At 39.2% G+C, this 18,026-nt stretch overlaps 1 protein-coding gene across 3 annotated transcripts in view; it reads right to left on the minus strand.

Moving 5' to 3' along the window:
• LOC147158617 (MAM domain-containing glycosylphosphatidylinositol anchor protein 2) overlaps positions 1 to 18,026 on the minus strand; it is a 223,234-nt gene that overhangs the window by 42,072 nt on the left and 163,136 nt on the right. For 2 of the 3 annotated variants that reach the window (XM_086060426.1, XM_086060427.1), the window contains 2 exons: positions 17,367 to 17,687; positions 10,410 to 10,682 (listed from right to left, as the gene is read on the minus strand). In XM_086060426.1, the coding sequence (XP_085916552.1) occupies positions 10,410 to 10,682; positions 17,367 to 17,687 (594 nt within the window). The remainder of the gene's footprint in view (positions 1 to 10,409; positions 10,683 to 17,366; positions 17,688 to 18,026) is intronic. The other variant, XM_086060428.1, reaches the window with a different exon arrangement.

The raw sequence follows: 18,026 nt of genomic DNA on the forward strand, positions 1-18,026 counted from the left end.
AAAACATGAACAAATGTTGGATTGCAGATAAATCACTTATACAAGATATTTCCATGACAAATGTCAACCTATATTGGAAGATGAACCTTTGGTGACAGAAGTGGGGTATCAAAATGGACCATGGCTTTAAAAACAAATGAACACATGGTGCAGTGCAGGTGGATCATTTTTGGGACAAGATGCCCTGTTTAGATTTCCATCAATGACAAATGTCAACCTATATGGGGAGATGAGCTGTATCTGGTGACAGAAGTGGGGGTCTAACAATGGACCAAAACAAAACATGAACAAATGTGGGAGTGCTGATAAATCACTTAGACAAGATGTTATTTCCATTTATTTCCTTTATGACAAATGTCACCCTATATTGGAAGATGCACCATATTTGGTGACAGAAGTGGGGTCTCAGAATGGACCATGCATTCCCAGACAAACGTGAACAAATGGTTACGCCATATTTCCATTTCTTTCCAATACGACAAAACTAACCATACATTGGGAGAGGAGTCACATTTGGTGTGAGAAGTGGGGTCCCAAAATGGAAAACAATTGAGCTGAAATCAGTTTTGTAGTTGCGTAGTTACATTAGTACCATTAATTTGCAATGCGTTCTATGCAGCTCATGCCTTGAATGTTTCATTTGTAAACACGACCCAAATTCTTTCAAATGCAGCGCTGGAATTAGCATGACAAAGATGTACAGTGGCTCTTATCTGCGCCATGTTGTGTTTGTTCTATTTCTATCGCCGCTATATCATATCTCTTTTGCTACTGTCGTGACCCAATTTCCCCTCCACAAGGATCATTAAAGATTTATCTTACAGCGTGTATCATCTGACACACTTTGCTTTCATGGCACGCAATCAAAGTGCATATCACATCGTGGAACATCCACTCAAGCAGCATCCCAAAATGTCCAAATCCTTTTTCTTCAAACCTTGACTTCTTCCTTTGCTTTGTGGGAATTGTGAGGATTTACCAATCGTGAGTGGTCACATTCTGCCAGCTTAAGCGCTCGGGTGACCTTGTAAAGTTAGTCCCAATTCCATTTTGGAGCGTGTTTCTGGCAGGCATTTCCAAACAGTGTTGAAATACCTCCGAGTCCGTTCGTGAATGATAAGTGAACTCCTGAGCCCATTTGAACTCTGTTGCTAACCAAAACAGGAGCATATACCGAGCTACGTAAACAGTCCCTTGTGTGAAGTGTCGACGCATGTTGTAAAAGAGTTACAAACCTGCATTTGCACGAATAATACAGAACTTCATCCTATTTGGTGACAGAAGTGGGGCTCACGTGCTATAAAACCAACCAACTCATTCACTGCCATTTACGGCTATAAACGTCAAAGATCCATTTTTCTTTCTGAGCTGGCTGTGAATGAGTTTAAGGGTGACCTTATGCTACATAGAGAAAAAACAAGGGTACCAGCAGAACCGTTTTAGTGACAGAAACGAGGGGCTAAAAATCATGCTATAAATTTCTATTTGGTGAAGTGTGGGCTCAAGATGTAGCCTATGTTGAAAACCAGTTCCTTTTGCAGTGTTAAAAATAATGTTATGAGGAGAAAGCATCTTAAGCAGCATTCCATTAAAATCGCTTGTGGTGACAGAAGTGGGGCTAAACATGTACCACATGTTGTAAACGGGTTCCCTGGCACAGTATTAAATCAGCATTAAGTTGATCTTTATGAACAGCAATTAGCATTGCAGTGAAGTCATACTTGGTGACAGAAGCGGGGGATTGCAGAGTTGCATTTTATGTTTTTCTATCTTATAATACAAGCAAGCATTCTCTACTTGAGTAAAAGTAATATTACTTGGGTAAAAAAAACAACTTTGGTAAAAGTACTCACTCAAATAATTACTCAAGTAAAAGTAAAAAAGTACAGGCTCTGAATTGTACTTTACGAGTAGAAGCAAAAAGTATTTAACTACGTGAATTTCCAAGATATGCTAATGGGGCAAAAATGGGTATACATAAAGCATGTCGTAGAGCCAATCAAAAGCGTCATATGATTGGCGGAGCCAGAAGACATTGACGGCTGTTTTTTCTTCCAGCTCAAGTACTTTAATCGTTTTCATGCTTTTAAAAACCAAAGTAACGACCTTGTTTTGAAAAGGTATCAAGTAAAAAGTACAGATACGCATCTTAAAATGTAAGGGATAAAAGTAAAAAGTAGTCTAGAAAATAAATACTCAGGAAAGTACAAAGTACTGGAAAAAGTATTTGTACTTCATTACTTGCCATTTCTGCGAGCAAGTATAAATATAGTACCGCCAAATAGCCTCACCTAAGTGATTATGGCACATGAGCTAACCGTCTTAGCCCGCCTCGAAACACATAACCCTGGGTGGGAGACATCAAAGATAAAAGTACATGCGACTTAACTGATCTCTTCCCAAATCCTGTTTAGAACAGCAGAACCGACGCAATGACTCAGAAGAGGGGCTCAGCGGAGCCCTTCAGGCGGCGCGTTGACCTTGTTTGCAGACTTTATTTTTCGCTTTTTTTTTTTTTTCCCCCTCTAGAGGTTCTGTGAACCTCTTCCTCTCGGGTCCAACTAAGAGGTGTCGCGATGAGGTTTGTTTGTGACACAAGCGCCACTGCTAGCACGGAAAATAAAATCAGAAGCGCTAATTGCTCACCGGGTCCAGATCGACACCTCGTGTGAACCCGGAGCGAAGACGCTTTACAAATTGCCGATCACGCTTATTGATTGAATGCGGCGACAGATGGTTTTCCCCGCTAGACTGGTATAAAAGCCGATCAAAAGATAACCGAAGGAGAGTAATGACCGCGTGAGTCCTAAATACTGCCAATGAAATATTTTCAAAAGTGTTACGGCCACGTTTGAAAAATGAAAATCATTAAGGAGTGCGAGCAGTGATAAATGCGCTGTTGCATTCTCTAACTTCATCACACTTTGACGTCAGACAAAAAAGTTTGGCAATATAGCATCGCCCATCTGTCTTGGACTGACTGACGGGCTCATATTGGCAAATTCTCTACTCACAAAATATCTGAGACCTTTTTGTGTGTGTGTCTTGTTGAAACAGACGTAGCTTTTTCGCAGCGATCACCGAAACTGATGTCCAGGGCTATTTTTTTTCCAAACTTTCCTGAATCCTTTGAATTAAAACATTTTATAGGAAATGTGCGCTTTAGAGATAGACCAATATGTTTATTTCAGGTCCGATACGATTATTAGCAGTCAAGCATGCCGATAACCGATGTTTGGAGCCGATATTCATTTTCACTAAAAGGGAAATTGGCATCAAAATTTGAAAAAATACTAACTCCAGCTTTTTTGGGGGGGATATTTAAGCATATGTTTATTGAGCAACTTTTAGGGTTCGTAAAATATTGTAGTTTAAAAAATATATATCTTAGTCAATAAACATAATTGTTTTAAAAATCTGACAAAAAGTTCAGGGATCTCTCAGGGACAGTAGCATGTCTTCAAAAAAGAAAAGAAAAAAGTTCAATAAAAACTGAATAGCTCCCTGTTGTGTTCTACAATAAATAAAGTTTTCAAAATTTTTGCAAAAGTATTATTTTTTTTACATATATTAGTTTTAACTTCAAATAAAAACAGAAGGTGCAGAGAGTTCCCATGGTCAGCAACATCTATGAAATGGACTAATTAGTTCCCTAAAGTCCCCCCCCCCCCCCCCCCCCCCCCCCTGATCACTTTTTTAAATGGATCTATTATCGGCCATATGATTCTTCACAATGGTTGATGTCGATATTTGTCAATATGCTAAATATCGACGCCGGTAATCGGTCTATCCCTAGTGCGCTTGCTAGAAATGTGTGAGTTTTCCCAAAAAGTATTTCATTCATACAAAGATGAATAAGTAAAACCAACAAAAATGTTTACTTTTCTGAAAATAAAATCACCAGGATACAATGATAATGCGATAATGTGTGATAATGTGAATAATGATGAAACTTAATGCTAATTGCTGCAAAACAGAAACAAATACAAATATACAGATTTTTACGAGAAGAGACTACAATCTATAGCTTTACTGGCGTGATGCAAGCATCCTCATGCATCTTTCATCACGAACGGCTGCCATGTTTTACTTGGGCTGGCATTAATGCGACGCGAGTTGCAAGGACGCAACATGCGACCTTTCCGCTTCTTGGTAATGATGCGCTACCCCTCAAAGGTTTGAAGAATGCTCGGAAACGTGGAGCTTTAAGGACCTGGAAATGATATACAGACAAATGAGTTTTACATGATCAAGGATACATGTCGTCGCCGTTGGGCGGATGTCCTAATATGGTCAATGTCACTTTTTTTTGCTAGTTATTTTTTACGCATTATTAACTCATTTGCTCCCAAAAACGGTTTTATGTTTTTTTTATGCTAGAGCATACAGAAGGCTTTGATGCAGCCTCTGAACTGAAGAGAACGCATAAAGCAATAGTAGCTATTACAAAAACGGGCAGCAGGTGGCAGCAGAGTATAAGAGATCAACCACGGCCATGTTGCAAAAAGGCTCTTTTCCCCAGTGTTTTTTGTGAATTGTGAATAATGATGAAACTTAACTATATTAGCCTAATGCTAATTGCTGCAAAATGGAAACAGATACAAATACTTGATGAAAGAAGAGACTCTAATCTTTCTTTTGGTAGGTTCCATAATTTTATAGCAATAGAACACAATATTGTGTGGGCCATTGCAAAATCAGTCAAAATCCAGTAAAACGGTCGGGGAGCGAAGGAGGTTGCTTCAGTGAAAATGGCTGGGAGTGAATGAGTTAAAGATCCATGCATATAATACGCCTACCAAAAAATATATGCGGCTGAGGTGCAGGTATTATTTTTGTCCACTGTCCTCACATTCTACATTGTAGTATCTGTGATGTTGAAAGTGTGTGTAACTAACCACCTGCGGATGGATTACAATTCATTCTAATCTAGTGCTGGCAGGCTACATTCAATTAGCTAATGATGTTTACTTTATTGTGTGCAGTTCTTTAACTTCCCAAACCTTTGGACATTCTCTGTCTAGTACACACAATTCCCTCCTAGCTGTATTGCTATGGGACTCTGCAGTAACAAAATTGTGCAATTTTGAGAATAATTCGCAATATTAGTACGGTGAGAAATCTGTGATGCAGTGACAGCAACAAAAAAAGTGAGCCGTGATACAGCGAGAAATGACTCTAAAAAGCAAATGCATTTGCTCTAACCTCTCTCAGTTTATATTCAAATTACACTGCACGACCATAGGGGGAGCCCTGGAGCAAAAGACAAAAACTTTTTGGTGGGTGCTATTTTAAGGCGTGTATTAAATCCGCTGATCCCTGTTGCATTCTTAAAAGGCAACTCGTATTCATAAGTGGGAAGGACTGAGAAGCATCTCTGGAGTTCCGCTTAGAGTTTTACTGCTTTTTGAAGAAGCCAACAAATGACAGAATGGGGGTATATGATAATGCCGAGTAACTTCCGACACCATTTATCTAAGATACATGAAGAACTGCAGCGAAAACGACAAAAAATTATGACTTGTATGTTAGAACCTTCCAGCTGAAAAGAGACATATTGCATCTTTGATGCGGAGATCAAGTTCAAGTTTTCCCGTCGAGACAGATGGAATTAAAACAAAGTACCTGTGAGTTTGAATTAAAAGACTATGCGGCTGAGTTTTACAAGACGAATCCTGCGTCACTTTTTTTCTTTTTTTTTACCGACAACAATAAAAACCCGCGAGCATACAAGCGCGTTATTATGAAGGATTAATTTCACGAGGTGAGTCGTAAAAAGCGCCGCAGAACAAAGCCCCGGCGTTATCCCCCTGCTTTTTTTCACTCTAATTCCTTGTATTTGTTCATTCGGTAATAAAAGAGAGATAAATGTTGCTCAGTGGCTAGAGAAGAGATGCGCCAAGATGATCTCTATTCCAAGAAGCTGTAATGTTAGAAGAAAACAACTCTGACATTTTTTACAGGAATATAGTCGGCATTTTTATGACAAAGTATTATAATTTAAGTAAGTGGCAAAATTATGAGAAAAAAAAGTCAGAAAACAGTATACCTGTATAAAAAAAAAATTAATAAAAACATATGGCAATGAGGTTTCAATTTTCAAGAATAAAATAAAAAAATGTCAACAAAAAGAGAAAAGTTTTATGACGGAAAAGTCGTAGCTATACAAGAAAAAGGTTCTAATTTTATTAGCATACTGTAAGAATATTTGAGTTTTTTCGGGGGAGGAATAAAGATGACATTATGGCAGAGAAAGTTGGAATATTACAGGGTTCAAATGATTTTCTTTACAAGAAAAATATGTGATTTCTGCAATGAAAAAGTCATAACAAATTTCATTTCAGACAAAAACGTAGCTTATGGGAATATCAATATTACAAGAAAAGTAAAATTTAAAGTGACGAGAATTATAATTTTTTTTAATCTTATAAACGAACAATGTAACGTTTTTGTTTTTTTGTTTTCATGCAAAAATGTTCTACATAAAGTTGTAATTTAAAGAGAAAATAGTCACAATTTCACAGTAAAGTTGACAATAAAGTCAATAATTTGAAGAAAAAGTAATAATTTACAGGACTTGCAAATTATATATATATAAATAGTTATAATAAAAGCATAATATTATTATTATTACAGGAACAAAAAATGAATAAATTGTATTATATTACTGGAATAAATTTGTCTTTTTTTCATGAAAAAGGTCTTGAGGTTTTGGGTGAAAATGCAATATGATAACAAAAACACAGGATTATGAAAAAAAAGTCAAACTTTCTGAAAAAAAAGTCCTACCGGTAATTTTATTCATGCAAGAATTAAGTCACAATATTACTACAAAACATTGTATGTTTATTTTTTTAACGGAAAAGTTGGTAATTTTATTTATTTTATTTACATGAATGAAGTTACAAGGAAAAAGTAGGGGTTTTTTTTAGAATTAAAAGAAAAATTATTTTAAATGATTTTACGGCAATAACCGCAACCTGTAAAGGCCAAACATAAAACTTAATTTCCCAATAAAAATACAATTCTTAAAATGACTAGAAAAAGTCTCAATTCTACAAGAAAGAAGCAGCAATGTTATAATAAAAAAGGCTCAAGAATTAAATCGTGCAGTAGAAAAAAAAAGAAGAGTTTATTGTACACGTTGATCCACATAACGTCTTTTTTTCCCACTGTTGTGATCAGGCGAGACAAATATTTCATGAACGACCTCCTCATCTCACACTCGTCTGTCAGCCACAAGAACAATGTTGATCCCGCATTGCGGCGACCGCAATAAAAATCTTCTAAGGAAAAAGAGCCGGAGTTAAGGGAACGTGTCACGGCACATTTCACGGATGACATCAGGGGACTCTAAGCTGGATATTTTTTTCCCCCCTGACTGAGAGAGCCTTCCCGCTGGCCCTCCCTTACCTTTGGCAAGCGGCGAGTCCAGATGGCGGGAATGTGGAACGCTGGGTGGGAGAGCGAGGGAGGGAAAGAGGGATGGAGGATGAAAGTGAAGGAGGGTGAGCGACAGAAGGCGGAAAACACAATTGGCTGCAGGGGACGGGACGCCTCGGCTATACCTGCTTCACCCACATTTGTGTCACACGCGAATGGGAGGCTTTGCAATTAGAAACGCCGCTAAACGGGTATGATGGAAGAAACTGGAAGTACTAGACAGACGGTCGCCCCGGAAAAATTTTCCCTCTCCAGAGGTAGTAACAAGGCTTTTTCATGCAATATGGAAAAGCCGGTACTTTTTCACCTTTTTCTGTAACGCTGCTCTGCATAAACAACATAGACACGGAATAGGGGGAAAAAGGCAACGGCAATTTTTGGCAAGCCCCTTTTTCAACAATTTTGTAAAAGCTGAAATTTTACCAACTTTTATCCCATGTTTCTGCTCTGCATAAATGGTATGAAATGGTGGGTTAACCTGGCAAATTTTCGCCTTCAAAGGTAGTAACAAATTTTACTACCACCCCACAACCCCATGTTGATTTTCTGGAAGGTGGCACCAAGTTGACCCAGAAATGTTCCATATTCAGAAGTTGTTAAAAGCCCCTTTCACACTGCCTGTAAAAGCTGACATTTTCCAACTTTAATCTGTGTTGCTGTTCTGTATAAACAATACTAAACAATACTGAAATGGAAAAAGGGCCTAAGCCAAAACAGCAAAGTCCAACTTCAGAGGAAGTAAAAATCCAATTTCACACTGCCTGTAAAAGCCGGCATTTTTCCACCTTTGTCAATGTCACTATTCTGTATGAACAGCACTGATATGGAGAAGTCAAATTTTCTGCCTGCAGAGGCAGTAACAAACCCGCTTGACACTGCCTGTAAAAGCGGGAATTTTGCCCCTCTTCTCCAAATTGGTGTTTTATCAGAATTGTACAAATACAAAATAAACCGGGCAATTTTCCACCTTCAGAGGTAGTAACAAGCCCCTTTCTCACTACCTGTAAAAGTTGATACTTTATAAATTTTTTTACCAGTGTTGCTATTTCCGGATGGTCCAATAAACTGACCCAAATGCCTATAAAATCTGGCATTTTATTACCTTTTTGCCCTTGTTGTTGTATGAATGACACAAAATGGTGGGAGAAGTTCAACCCGGGAATGTCCCACCTCCAGAGGTAGAAACAAGTGCCTTTCAAACTGCGTTTAAATTCTGGCATGTTTTCAACTTTTGTCCATGTCACTGTTCTGTATGAATAGTCCTGACATGGAAAAGGGGGAGAAGTAAAAACCGTCCACTTTCCGCCTTCATAGGTAGCAACAATTTCACACTGTCAGTAAAAGCTGGAATTTTAAATTTTTTCATCTTTTACCCCCCAGCGTTCTTTCTGTAAACGGTTGTCAACATGACTGCTTTTTTAAAGCAAAAATTGGGGAAGGGGGGAAGTTTTTCTCCTTCAGCAGTATTAATAAGGCCCCTTTCACACCATCTATGAAAGATGAAATTTTGTCATCTTTTATTGTGTCACTGTTCTGTATGATCGGCAGTTAGATGTAGTGGACCCAGCAATTTTGCTCGCTCAGGGCTTTAACAAACAACTTTAAACTGCCTGTGAAGATGGCCTTTTTTTTTTTTTTTGCCTTTGTCCATGTCGCTGTTCTGCATAAATAGCAACCAAATGTGAGAACATCTGGTAATTTCCTCCTTTCAGAGGTAGATAAAGCCCCTTTTTCTGTCTTTTACATCATATCGGGATTTTATCTAAAAGCGAGTCGACGAGTTGCCACAGAAATCAAAACAAATGGTGAACAGCCTGATTTGGGTTACTCGGTAGAAAATATATTTTTCTACATGCAGTATTTTACTGTCAAGATGTGATATAACAAGGAACCCGTCTGTATATTGACTGGATATTCAGTGATTGGAAAAAAACGTACATCAGGGCAATATGTACTTTAAAATCGTATCGAATGTGTCCATGGTTATCTACGTGACATCACTCCAGTCATTCGCGACACTAATAGAAGACTGACGTGATTGAAAACGCTCTCTAAATTAATTTGATAGCATCAGCCGTCGCCAAATAGATGGACGCTTACAGTTCTTGAAGCAAAGGGGGAAAAAAAATCTGCAGCAGGCAGCAATCGCACCGACGTGAGCGACACCTATTCAGACGGAATTTTCCTTTCCCTTTCCTTGGCGTTTCTTTCAATTGAATTGTCAATCTCCGGGCGAGACGGCGGCGGTGGAAGAGCGTTTTGTACGCGACGAGACAATTTGGGCTGTCCACAAAATATTCTCTCAGCCAACACGATAATTACAAGCATGGACCGGGGGGGGATGCATGTTGAAGAGATGGACGTATACACTCGCAAATGTTCTTGTTAAGAAAAGTCAATTCTGATGGATAGATTTAACAGCAAATGTCCAACTGAGGAGGTTACTTTGATTTTGTTTAGTTTTTTTTTATTGTTTCGACAAGGAAGTTTTTGCATGTTTTGCCATAGCAAATGTTAAAAAATGTGTGGAAAAGCTGGAAATATTTTACTAGAAAAATATTAATTGGGATAAAGTTATAGCTTAGTAAAAAAGATGATATTATGGCATTTTATTTGTATTTTTTTTTAAATATATTTTTTAGCGAATTAGCCTCTGAAAACGAAAGCTGAATCAGAATTTGTGGTAGCAATTATGGGAATATTTGGCCGGCTAACGGCGTGCTAGCAATAAACAAAATGGAGTTTGCAAACTTGGACGAACTTAATTAGCACTAGCTAGGATGAGGCTAATTGCATCATAAATGGATTTAAATGTAATTTAGAAGACATTTTACAATAATTAAATTAAAAAATATTTTATTAGAATGAAGTTGTAATGTCACAAAAACAAAGTCACAACATGTAAAAGAGGTTTAGAAGAATATATTGGACACTTTATAGTACCAAGAGTAAAGTTTTAGGCTCACCTGTGACGTGAAAGGTGCATTTTCCGGCGCCGGCCTCGTTGATGACTTTGCAGGTGTACTCGCCCCAGCCGTCGCGGTTCAGGCTGCGGATGGTGTACTCGGTGTCGTCCCGCTGCGTGTCGAAAGGGCCGGCGTGCAGCAGCCGGTTGGACAGAAGCCACTCGAAACGCAGCACGCGCGACGGGTGCGCCCGCAACACCCGGCACGTCATCACCACAGGCCGGCCCAGGCCCTGGCGCAGCTCCATGTGTACCGGTTCTACCGTTGGGGGATCTGTTTGAGAGAGGAGGAGACCGCCGTATAAACGGAAGTCATCTCAACAAACGTCTGGATGATAAAATAAATCCTGTTTTACAGAAATTTTCGACAAAATTCGGCCCCAGTCATACTTGATTAATCTTTCGGATAAGAAATTTACCGATGTATACTTTATGAGCGGTACATAATATAATAGTGCATAGCACCTAGTTTATTATTAGTCCTATTGCTAAAAACACTAATTCCAAAAAATATAATATAAAATGTTATATAAAGTTAAACTGTATGATTGCATCATTGCAAAAATATAAATTGAATTATTTTTTAAAATAATTTTTATATTTTAAACCCAAACTTTAATTCTACTGCTGAATATGCTCACTGAAAAATTTGTTCCAAATAAAATTGCAGTAAATTTTTTAATTTATTATTATTTAAACTACTAATTATACAATGAATATAAATAATTATATTGTATGATCATGTACGATTACTTTAAAATACTCTTATTTTAGCACTGATTTAATTGTTAATTACATTTTATTGTTGAAAATGTTTAAATAAAAATTAATACAATTCTTTCAAATATTTTTTCCAGCCAAATTGATAGGCATTGCCTGCAAATATTTATTGGGGGGAAAATTAAATTTAGAATCAAGTCGTACATGACAAAACAAATATATACACTGTATATATTTGGCCAGTAACTGGTCAACTGATTTTATTAACACACCTGCTTGTATTTGGGCATTTTTATGGCAATACCGCTATCAGCCAATGACGATGAGAAAACATTTTGCTCCAATGAACTGTGGTGGGGGTCACAGAATATCTCATAAAATTAATTAAATATATAAACTTCATCCACACGCTTCTAAATTATTTCCTATCTTATGACAAACGTTACGGCCGGGCTTTGGAGAAAACGGAAGCTTCTCCCGCCTTGTAATTGCTTGCAATTTGCATATTTCCCGTCACAGGGATGCCAGGTTCAAAATAAGAAGGCACACGTGGCTGATTAGCTGATTGAAACTGTAAGGAACACTCTATTAGTATTACAATGTAATTACTAATGACATCCTCATTCATATTTAAAACAAATCATCCTGAATACATATTACATTTAAAAAAAATTATAGTGCCTTTTGAATACTATCTGACAATGTGGATTTATTGTCAGGGGCCGAGGCAGAAATTTACTGCTTCTTTGCTTTGCTTTGCTTATGCCTCTTGCACTAATTCGCAAGCAAAAAGCCAATCCGAGTGATCAATTGTCACTGACGGCCAACGCCATTTTGCATACGGCCGACTGTAAGACAGAACTAATTGTCTACACCACAGAATCCTCTTTATCAAAAATCTTCCCCTAGCATTGGGGTGGCCAGTGGTAACCATTGGCCACCCTATAGCTCCGCCCCTGTTCATTGTCACTAACTTTCTGATACCAAATATGGTTCATTGTCAGCAGTAACAATAATCTTCTTTTTTTTTCATAATGTCAATTTTCATTGTCAGTAACAATAATAATAACAAAAAAACAATAATATAATATAATAATAATAATAATAATACAAATATTTGTATTGAATTATTATTTCTACTGGAATGCTACTCACCGCTGAAGACAAAGGTGCCCGCGTAAGAAAAATGTTGAGCTCCCATTGCCAGTAATGAACACTAACCGGCAGGTACAACACAACACAATCTTGGATTTCATCATCATCATAATCATCATCATCATCATCATCATCATGGTTATGATTATTATGGAGGTTCTGGTGGTGAGTCATCGTCTCACGGCTGAGTGGCACCAAAGCAAATTGTGGTAAGTGCGTTTTTGCTTTGCCACAGAAGGCCCCGCGATGACGACACGGTCCAAGGCTCTTCTTACGTAAGCACAGCAGACTTCGCACAAGGACGCAGCTTCTCTTTGATTCCACACTTCTATCAGCAACTATGGTTCCACTGGAATGCTAATCCTCGTTAAAGATGGCGTCTGCACATAACGTAATGTATGGATCTAGACGTATCCTAATCAAATTTGATCAACTTAGACATCCCTTTCATGTGATTGAAGAACATATTCAAAAACAGGAGGAACTCATTCCCAACATGCTATCCATTCGCAAACCCCTACTTTTGACACTAAATATGGTTCCGTTTGTCATCAAGTTCTAGTGGAAAGTCATCATTTTCAGTGACCAGACAACAAATACGCTCAAAATAACAGTTTCCCCACAGTTGTTATTCATCTACCAGAAGGCGTGCGCCTGAAACCCACTCAAGTGATTCCACATAAACTTGAGGAGGAAATGGCTCTCATTTTCCTCTCAGGTGAGTGCATCAAAGGACAAGTTGACACGGGTGAACATTTTGTCATTTTGTGCTTCTTCGGCCTGCTGCGCACCAAGCGACACAGCCAAACCCGACTGAACTGTTGCGCAGGGTACGCCAGTAGTTCGCCACTAGTTTTGCTGGGATTGGGAAATGTAACTTAAATCACTGTGTTACAACCAATCAAGAATATCTACATATATATTGGGGCTGTCAATGTATATATATATATATATATATATATATTAGGGGTGTTAGAAAAAATCAATTCAGCAATATATCGCGATATTACAGCGCGCAATTCTCGAATCGATTCGATATGCGGCCGAATCGATTTTTAAACATAATTTTTTTTTATGGGAATATTCAACAAAACGTCTTACTTATTAGGGTTACGATTCACACATTAAACATGGAAGAATGTTCTATTCATGGACTATTAAGCCTTAATATTTGATTTCAGTGCTGTTCAAACATGAAACAGACTGCAACCTGTTTGTTAAATGCAGTGGCTCATTTATAAGCCTAAATTTTCAGATAAATAAATACATTTTCATACAAATCTTACAGTGTACATGTACAAGTTTATTGATTAGTATTTTCTAAATTTGAGTAAAAAAATAATTTATCAATTTATAGATTCGCATCGGGATTAATCGGTATCGAATCGTGACCTATGAATCGTGATACGAATCGAATCGCCAGTTACTAGGCAATTCACACCCCTAATATATATATATATAAAAATATATATAAATTTAGTTTTGTTACCACAACATTAGGTACTCCAGTACAATCTAATGAAGGGCTTCCCTTTTCAATGCTAAAACGGGTCAATTTAACAGCGGTTTAAACTTGGGGATCAGTTTAAGCTAACTCATTTAGCATGGTTGTATGATGAATTTTCCTAAGCGGAGATGACATTCTTAATAGGCAAATGCAGTATTAGTCTGATGCTAATATGCTAAAGGCAAATCGCTCCCATAGGAATCAATTACAGTGGGGGTTCTCTGGTCTGCGTCATGCAGATGCACAGTAGTTAATTACAGAGACAAAGCAAAATGCGCAGTTAATTATGATATGCTCGCTGAGCTAATTTCTCGTGAGAAGCACTGACATGACGCCAATCAATCACGTCAAACACTGTGAAGGAAACCCGCTTACAGCATGTGGAGGAGCATTTTGAGTCCCTACTTACTATCACAAAATATGGTTCTAATTCAGGTCTAATTGTCTGTAAAGATGTCGTTTCCACATCAGCTTAAGATTGATTTCTCACGTATGCTACCAAATATAAAGAGCGCAAATGGCGGGGAACAAAATTGCTTTAATGAATCGGAGAGACTTTTCTAAGTGCTCTACTTAACAAGTAGAAGTGAACGCTTTACTGCGGTATTTGCTCAGGTGTTGTGTTTGTGTATTGTTTTCGGAAGGCTTTTTTTTTTGACAGACGTCGAGGCCGCTCACTCCCGCTGTGACGGCGAACAGAAGGAAGGCCGGGATAAAGAGAATTCCCTAGCATCTGGGCTGAAGTGGAGCGCCGGTATCTAGGACAGGAGAACACTCGATAGCTCGGTCTGCGTCTTTTTCTTCCCGTGGACCGTGCCAAGCCTGTTTGCCTAAGAACATTAGGGGCGTCACAGCTCGGGATTTTTGCAATTCTATTAGCTAACGGCGGACATCTTCTTTTTTTTTTTTTTAACGCTGCTAGCTGTCCACACAAGATGGATGCAGCTTTAAAAAAAAAAAAGTTGTTTTTTTTACATATCAAAGCTGTTGACTCTCGCTAGCGTCGCTAATGCTCTTTTAGGGACCGTGCCTCGGCGCCTTGATTAACTTGCGCTTGGAAAACGAAGGCGAGCGAAGGGATTGGCATGCACTTACACGCCAAGAAGAAGAAAACGGAGAAGGTGGAGCTACGTACGCGGGGAGGGGAAATACAGAAGCAGGGCTGGATTGAGGAGATAAAGCAAATTTCCTCGTCTTCGTTTCACGCTCAAAGCGAGCCACGCGCGTCAGCTACCGTCTCGCTTTGATGGCGGCCATTAAGGCTGGGCTGCAGATGGCGGGATGATTGATTAATAACGCTGTTCATTAGGTGCGGCGCTTTGAAGAAGGTCAGCGGATGAAAGCGCAGCGCCACACTTGAGTTCAATGCAAAAATAATCATTTGAAGCCAATGGAAAGCCCACAAATGATCGCCTTTTTGTTACTTCCATTAACAGACATTAATAGATAGACATTAACATTGTTACTTTTTAGATATAACTTTTTATTCGTAACTCACCTTTTTGCATCAGCGACTGCCTTTTGGATTCTAGCCCTAACCTTAAAACAATCTCCATATGGACAGGTTGTAGCGCCGCCGCCTGTTACACGCGGCAGCCTATTTCTTTGAGCAAAGATTTGAGTGTCAACAGACTCTTCTTTGTCGTACTCGTCGACATTACTGAGTCAAATTTTCATTTGTGAGTACTCCGTAGCCGCATGACGGCAATAACGCGGAGAGAAAACAACATCATAAAAGCCGAGGAAGTGTTGTGCAAGAAGCTTGCGGGCGCTCCGCGTTGTTATTTAGCCGCTTCCTTCGCTCTAATTACGGCGCCGTCAGACAAATGCTACACATGCTGTAATTCTGCTCAGCTTCCCGCTGCTCGGCAAATCACCACGCTAAACTTCACATATTTTTTTCTTGCGACTCGGCTGCTTAACATTTTACATGATGGGCTCCGGTAGCACAAACTCATTTGACACTTTAGATGAGGAATTCATGAGTTTTTACATCTCTCTTAAGAGTCTTTTTTATGACATTTTGTGTTGTATACTGACCTTTACGACCGCACGATCATAAAAGAAACAACATCCACACTGCCTTTTTCAAAGCCCGTCAAAATCTAATTAATTATCTTACAGTGGCGAGCTGGAACGCGAACATCATGGTAAAAAAAAAAAAGACAATGAACTTTCGTTTCATTATTGCGTGTTAAAGCTCCAGGATGATCCCGGTGTAGTCGGAGAGCTTTTCCGGTTACAGTAAATGCGAACATCAGCTTTTCAAGGTGCGTGAAAATGGTCTTGGAAAACACAAAAAAAAATGACTTCACTTAAACGAAAGACATTTTCAATCATACACAGTTCTACTGGAACCGTGGAACGCTAATAGTTTTAAAGATGTCATCTCCACATAAACTGACAACAACTAACACATTTCCAGCCCGATGTGGTTCAACTGGAACACTTAAATAGTGATAAATACATGTAGTGTCCAGAGCTAAGTGGCAGCAACAGGATACGCTAATGTTAGTAGCCTATGTGTGAACATAGTGGACAACAATCATGCTGTGTTAATGGTGTACATGTATTATTCTATTTTAAACGCTAACGCTAAACGGTAACCATTCATTTCCTCCCCGTCGTCACCTCCCGCTCTAGTTTTTTTTTTTCTTCTTTCCATCTGCCACCAAAATGAGTGATGCCGCTTTGAATCCCCGGACGTTCATCCTTAGAAAATATTTCATTCAAATCTCCATACATGAATAGCTAATGAGAACTGGTGTGGAATAAATGAGTTACATGCTAATTTGAAGTTAGCAAGTTATTGGATGTCACCTCTTTAAGAAGGTTTGGATACAGAGCATAGCTATGGCTGAACTGCTACGACAGTGTCTACTTCATGCTTGTGTTGTAAACTATAGGGTCCGCTAAGATTAGCATGCAGGTTAGCATGTACAGTTTTGTCATTTCTATGCTGGACCAATGAGTGGTTGAACCTACGTCACCTGCATGGCTAGGTATGTATGGCTTGGCATGTTTTACGTAGCCTCGACAGATGAATAATCAGCTAGGCTAACGTTAGCACATGTCTTTATTTTTTATCATTTTTAGCATCCGAATGTTATTGGTTCAGCGTGTTTTGCATAGCATAGCCTGATAATGCGGCTATTGGCTATTGTACACAACCAGATAAGCTAACATTAGCGTGTGTGTTTATTTTTGTAATTTCTAGCTAAATTAGCAACCAATGAACCAGTAAACGCTTGTTATATTATTGTTAGCAAATGGGTATGTTTTTGTCATTTATTGCTGACAAATCTGCTCAACCAATGAATCCCGCACATGGGTTGGCACTACCCATAGGGTATGAGCTGAACACCTGTTTTACAGTACACCCAACAGCAAGCAGTCTGTGCTAACGTTAGCATGCAAGTTAAGTTTTTTTTTATTTTCTAGCCCAGTAAGCCGGGTCGGTTCACAATAGCCAGTGAATGGCTTTTGGAAGGCAGCTTAACAGGTGAAAATCAATCTGCTCACAGCGGAGGTCAATTTCGCCCAACATGAGCACTGAATGGGGAATATTGCACTCACATTGGACAATGAGCTCCACCACGGCCTCGCGGGGCTTGACATTGAATCCGTTGTACTGGCTGGTCTGACATCGGTACGATCCGGTCATCTCCCGCGTCACGTTGACGACGCGCAGCGCTCCGTCGTAGCTCTCCGTCTGCATGTTGCCGTCCGGCATGGGCGCCTCCTTGTCGGCCCGCGACCACAGGATGATGGGCTTGGGCTTCCCTGAAACAAGGCACTCCAGCTCCACTGTGTCGCCCTCGCGGGCCACCAGGGGGGATTTGCCCCGGGGGACTGTCAGGTTGGGGGGAACTAAGAAAGAGAAAAACAGAGGAGGGACTGATATGGGGCTCTAGAAAGTCAGCGGGCGTGGTACAGGGTGACGGTCGAATGAGGGGAACGGGGTTAGTGACGGCGTGAAACCCCTGCTCGCAGGCAGCGAGTGAGGATGCAAGCAAACAAAAACAATGCAATGAAGAGCTGATAAATCCATAGGAACCACATCCTGATGCTAAACCGTTACAGCAACTAAAGCCATTGACCACTCGCCTCAAAAACAAAGCTTCTGAGTAGTTTAACTCATTTTCTCCCCAAAACTTAAAAATACGTTCTATTTCAAATATTACTACCATGTTCCCAAAGACGCATTTATACGTTTTTCATTTTCCTTTTTTTTTT

Source organism: Leptonotus elevatus, chromosome 18 (assembly GCF_054856555.1).
Source record: "Leptonotus elevatus isolate MCC_2025b chromosome 18, RoL_Lele_1.0, whole genome shotgun sequence".
Classification (NCBI taxonomy): Eukaryota; Metazoa; Chordata; class Actinopteri; order Syngnathiformes; family Syngnathidae; genus Leptonotus; species Leptonotus elevatus.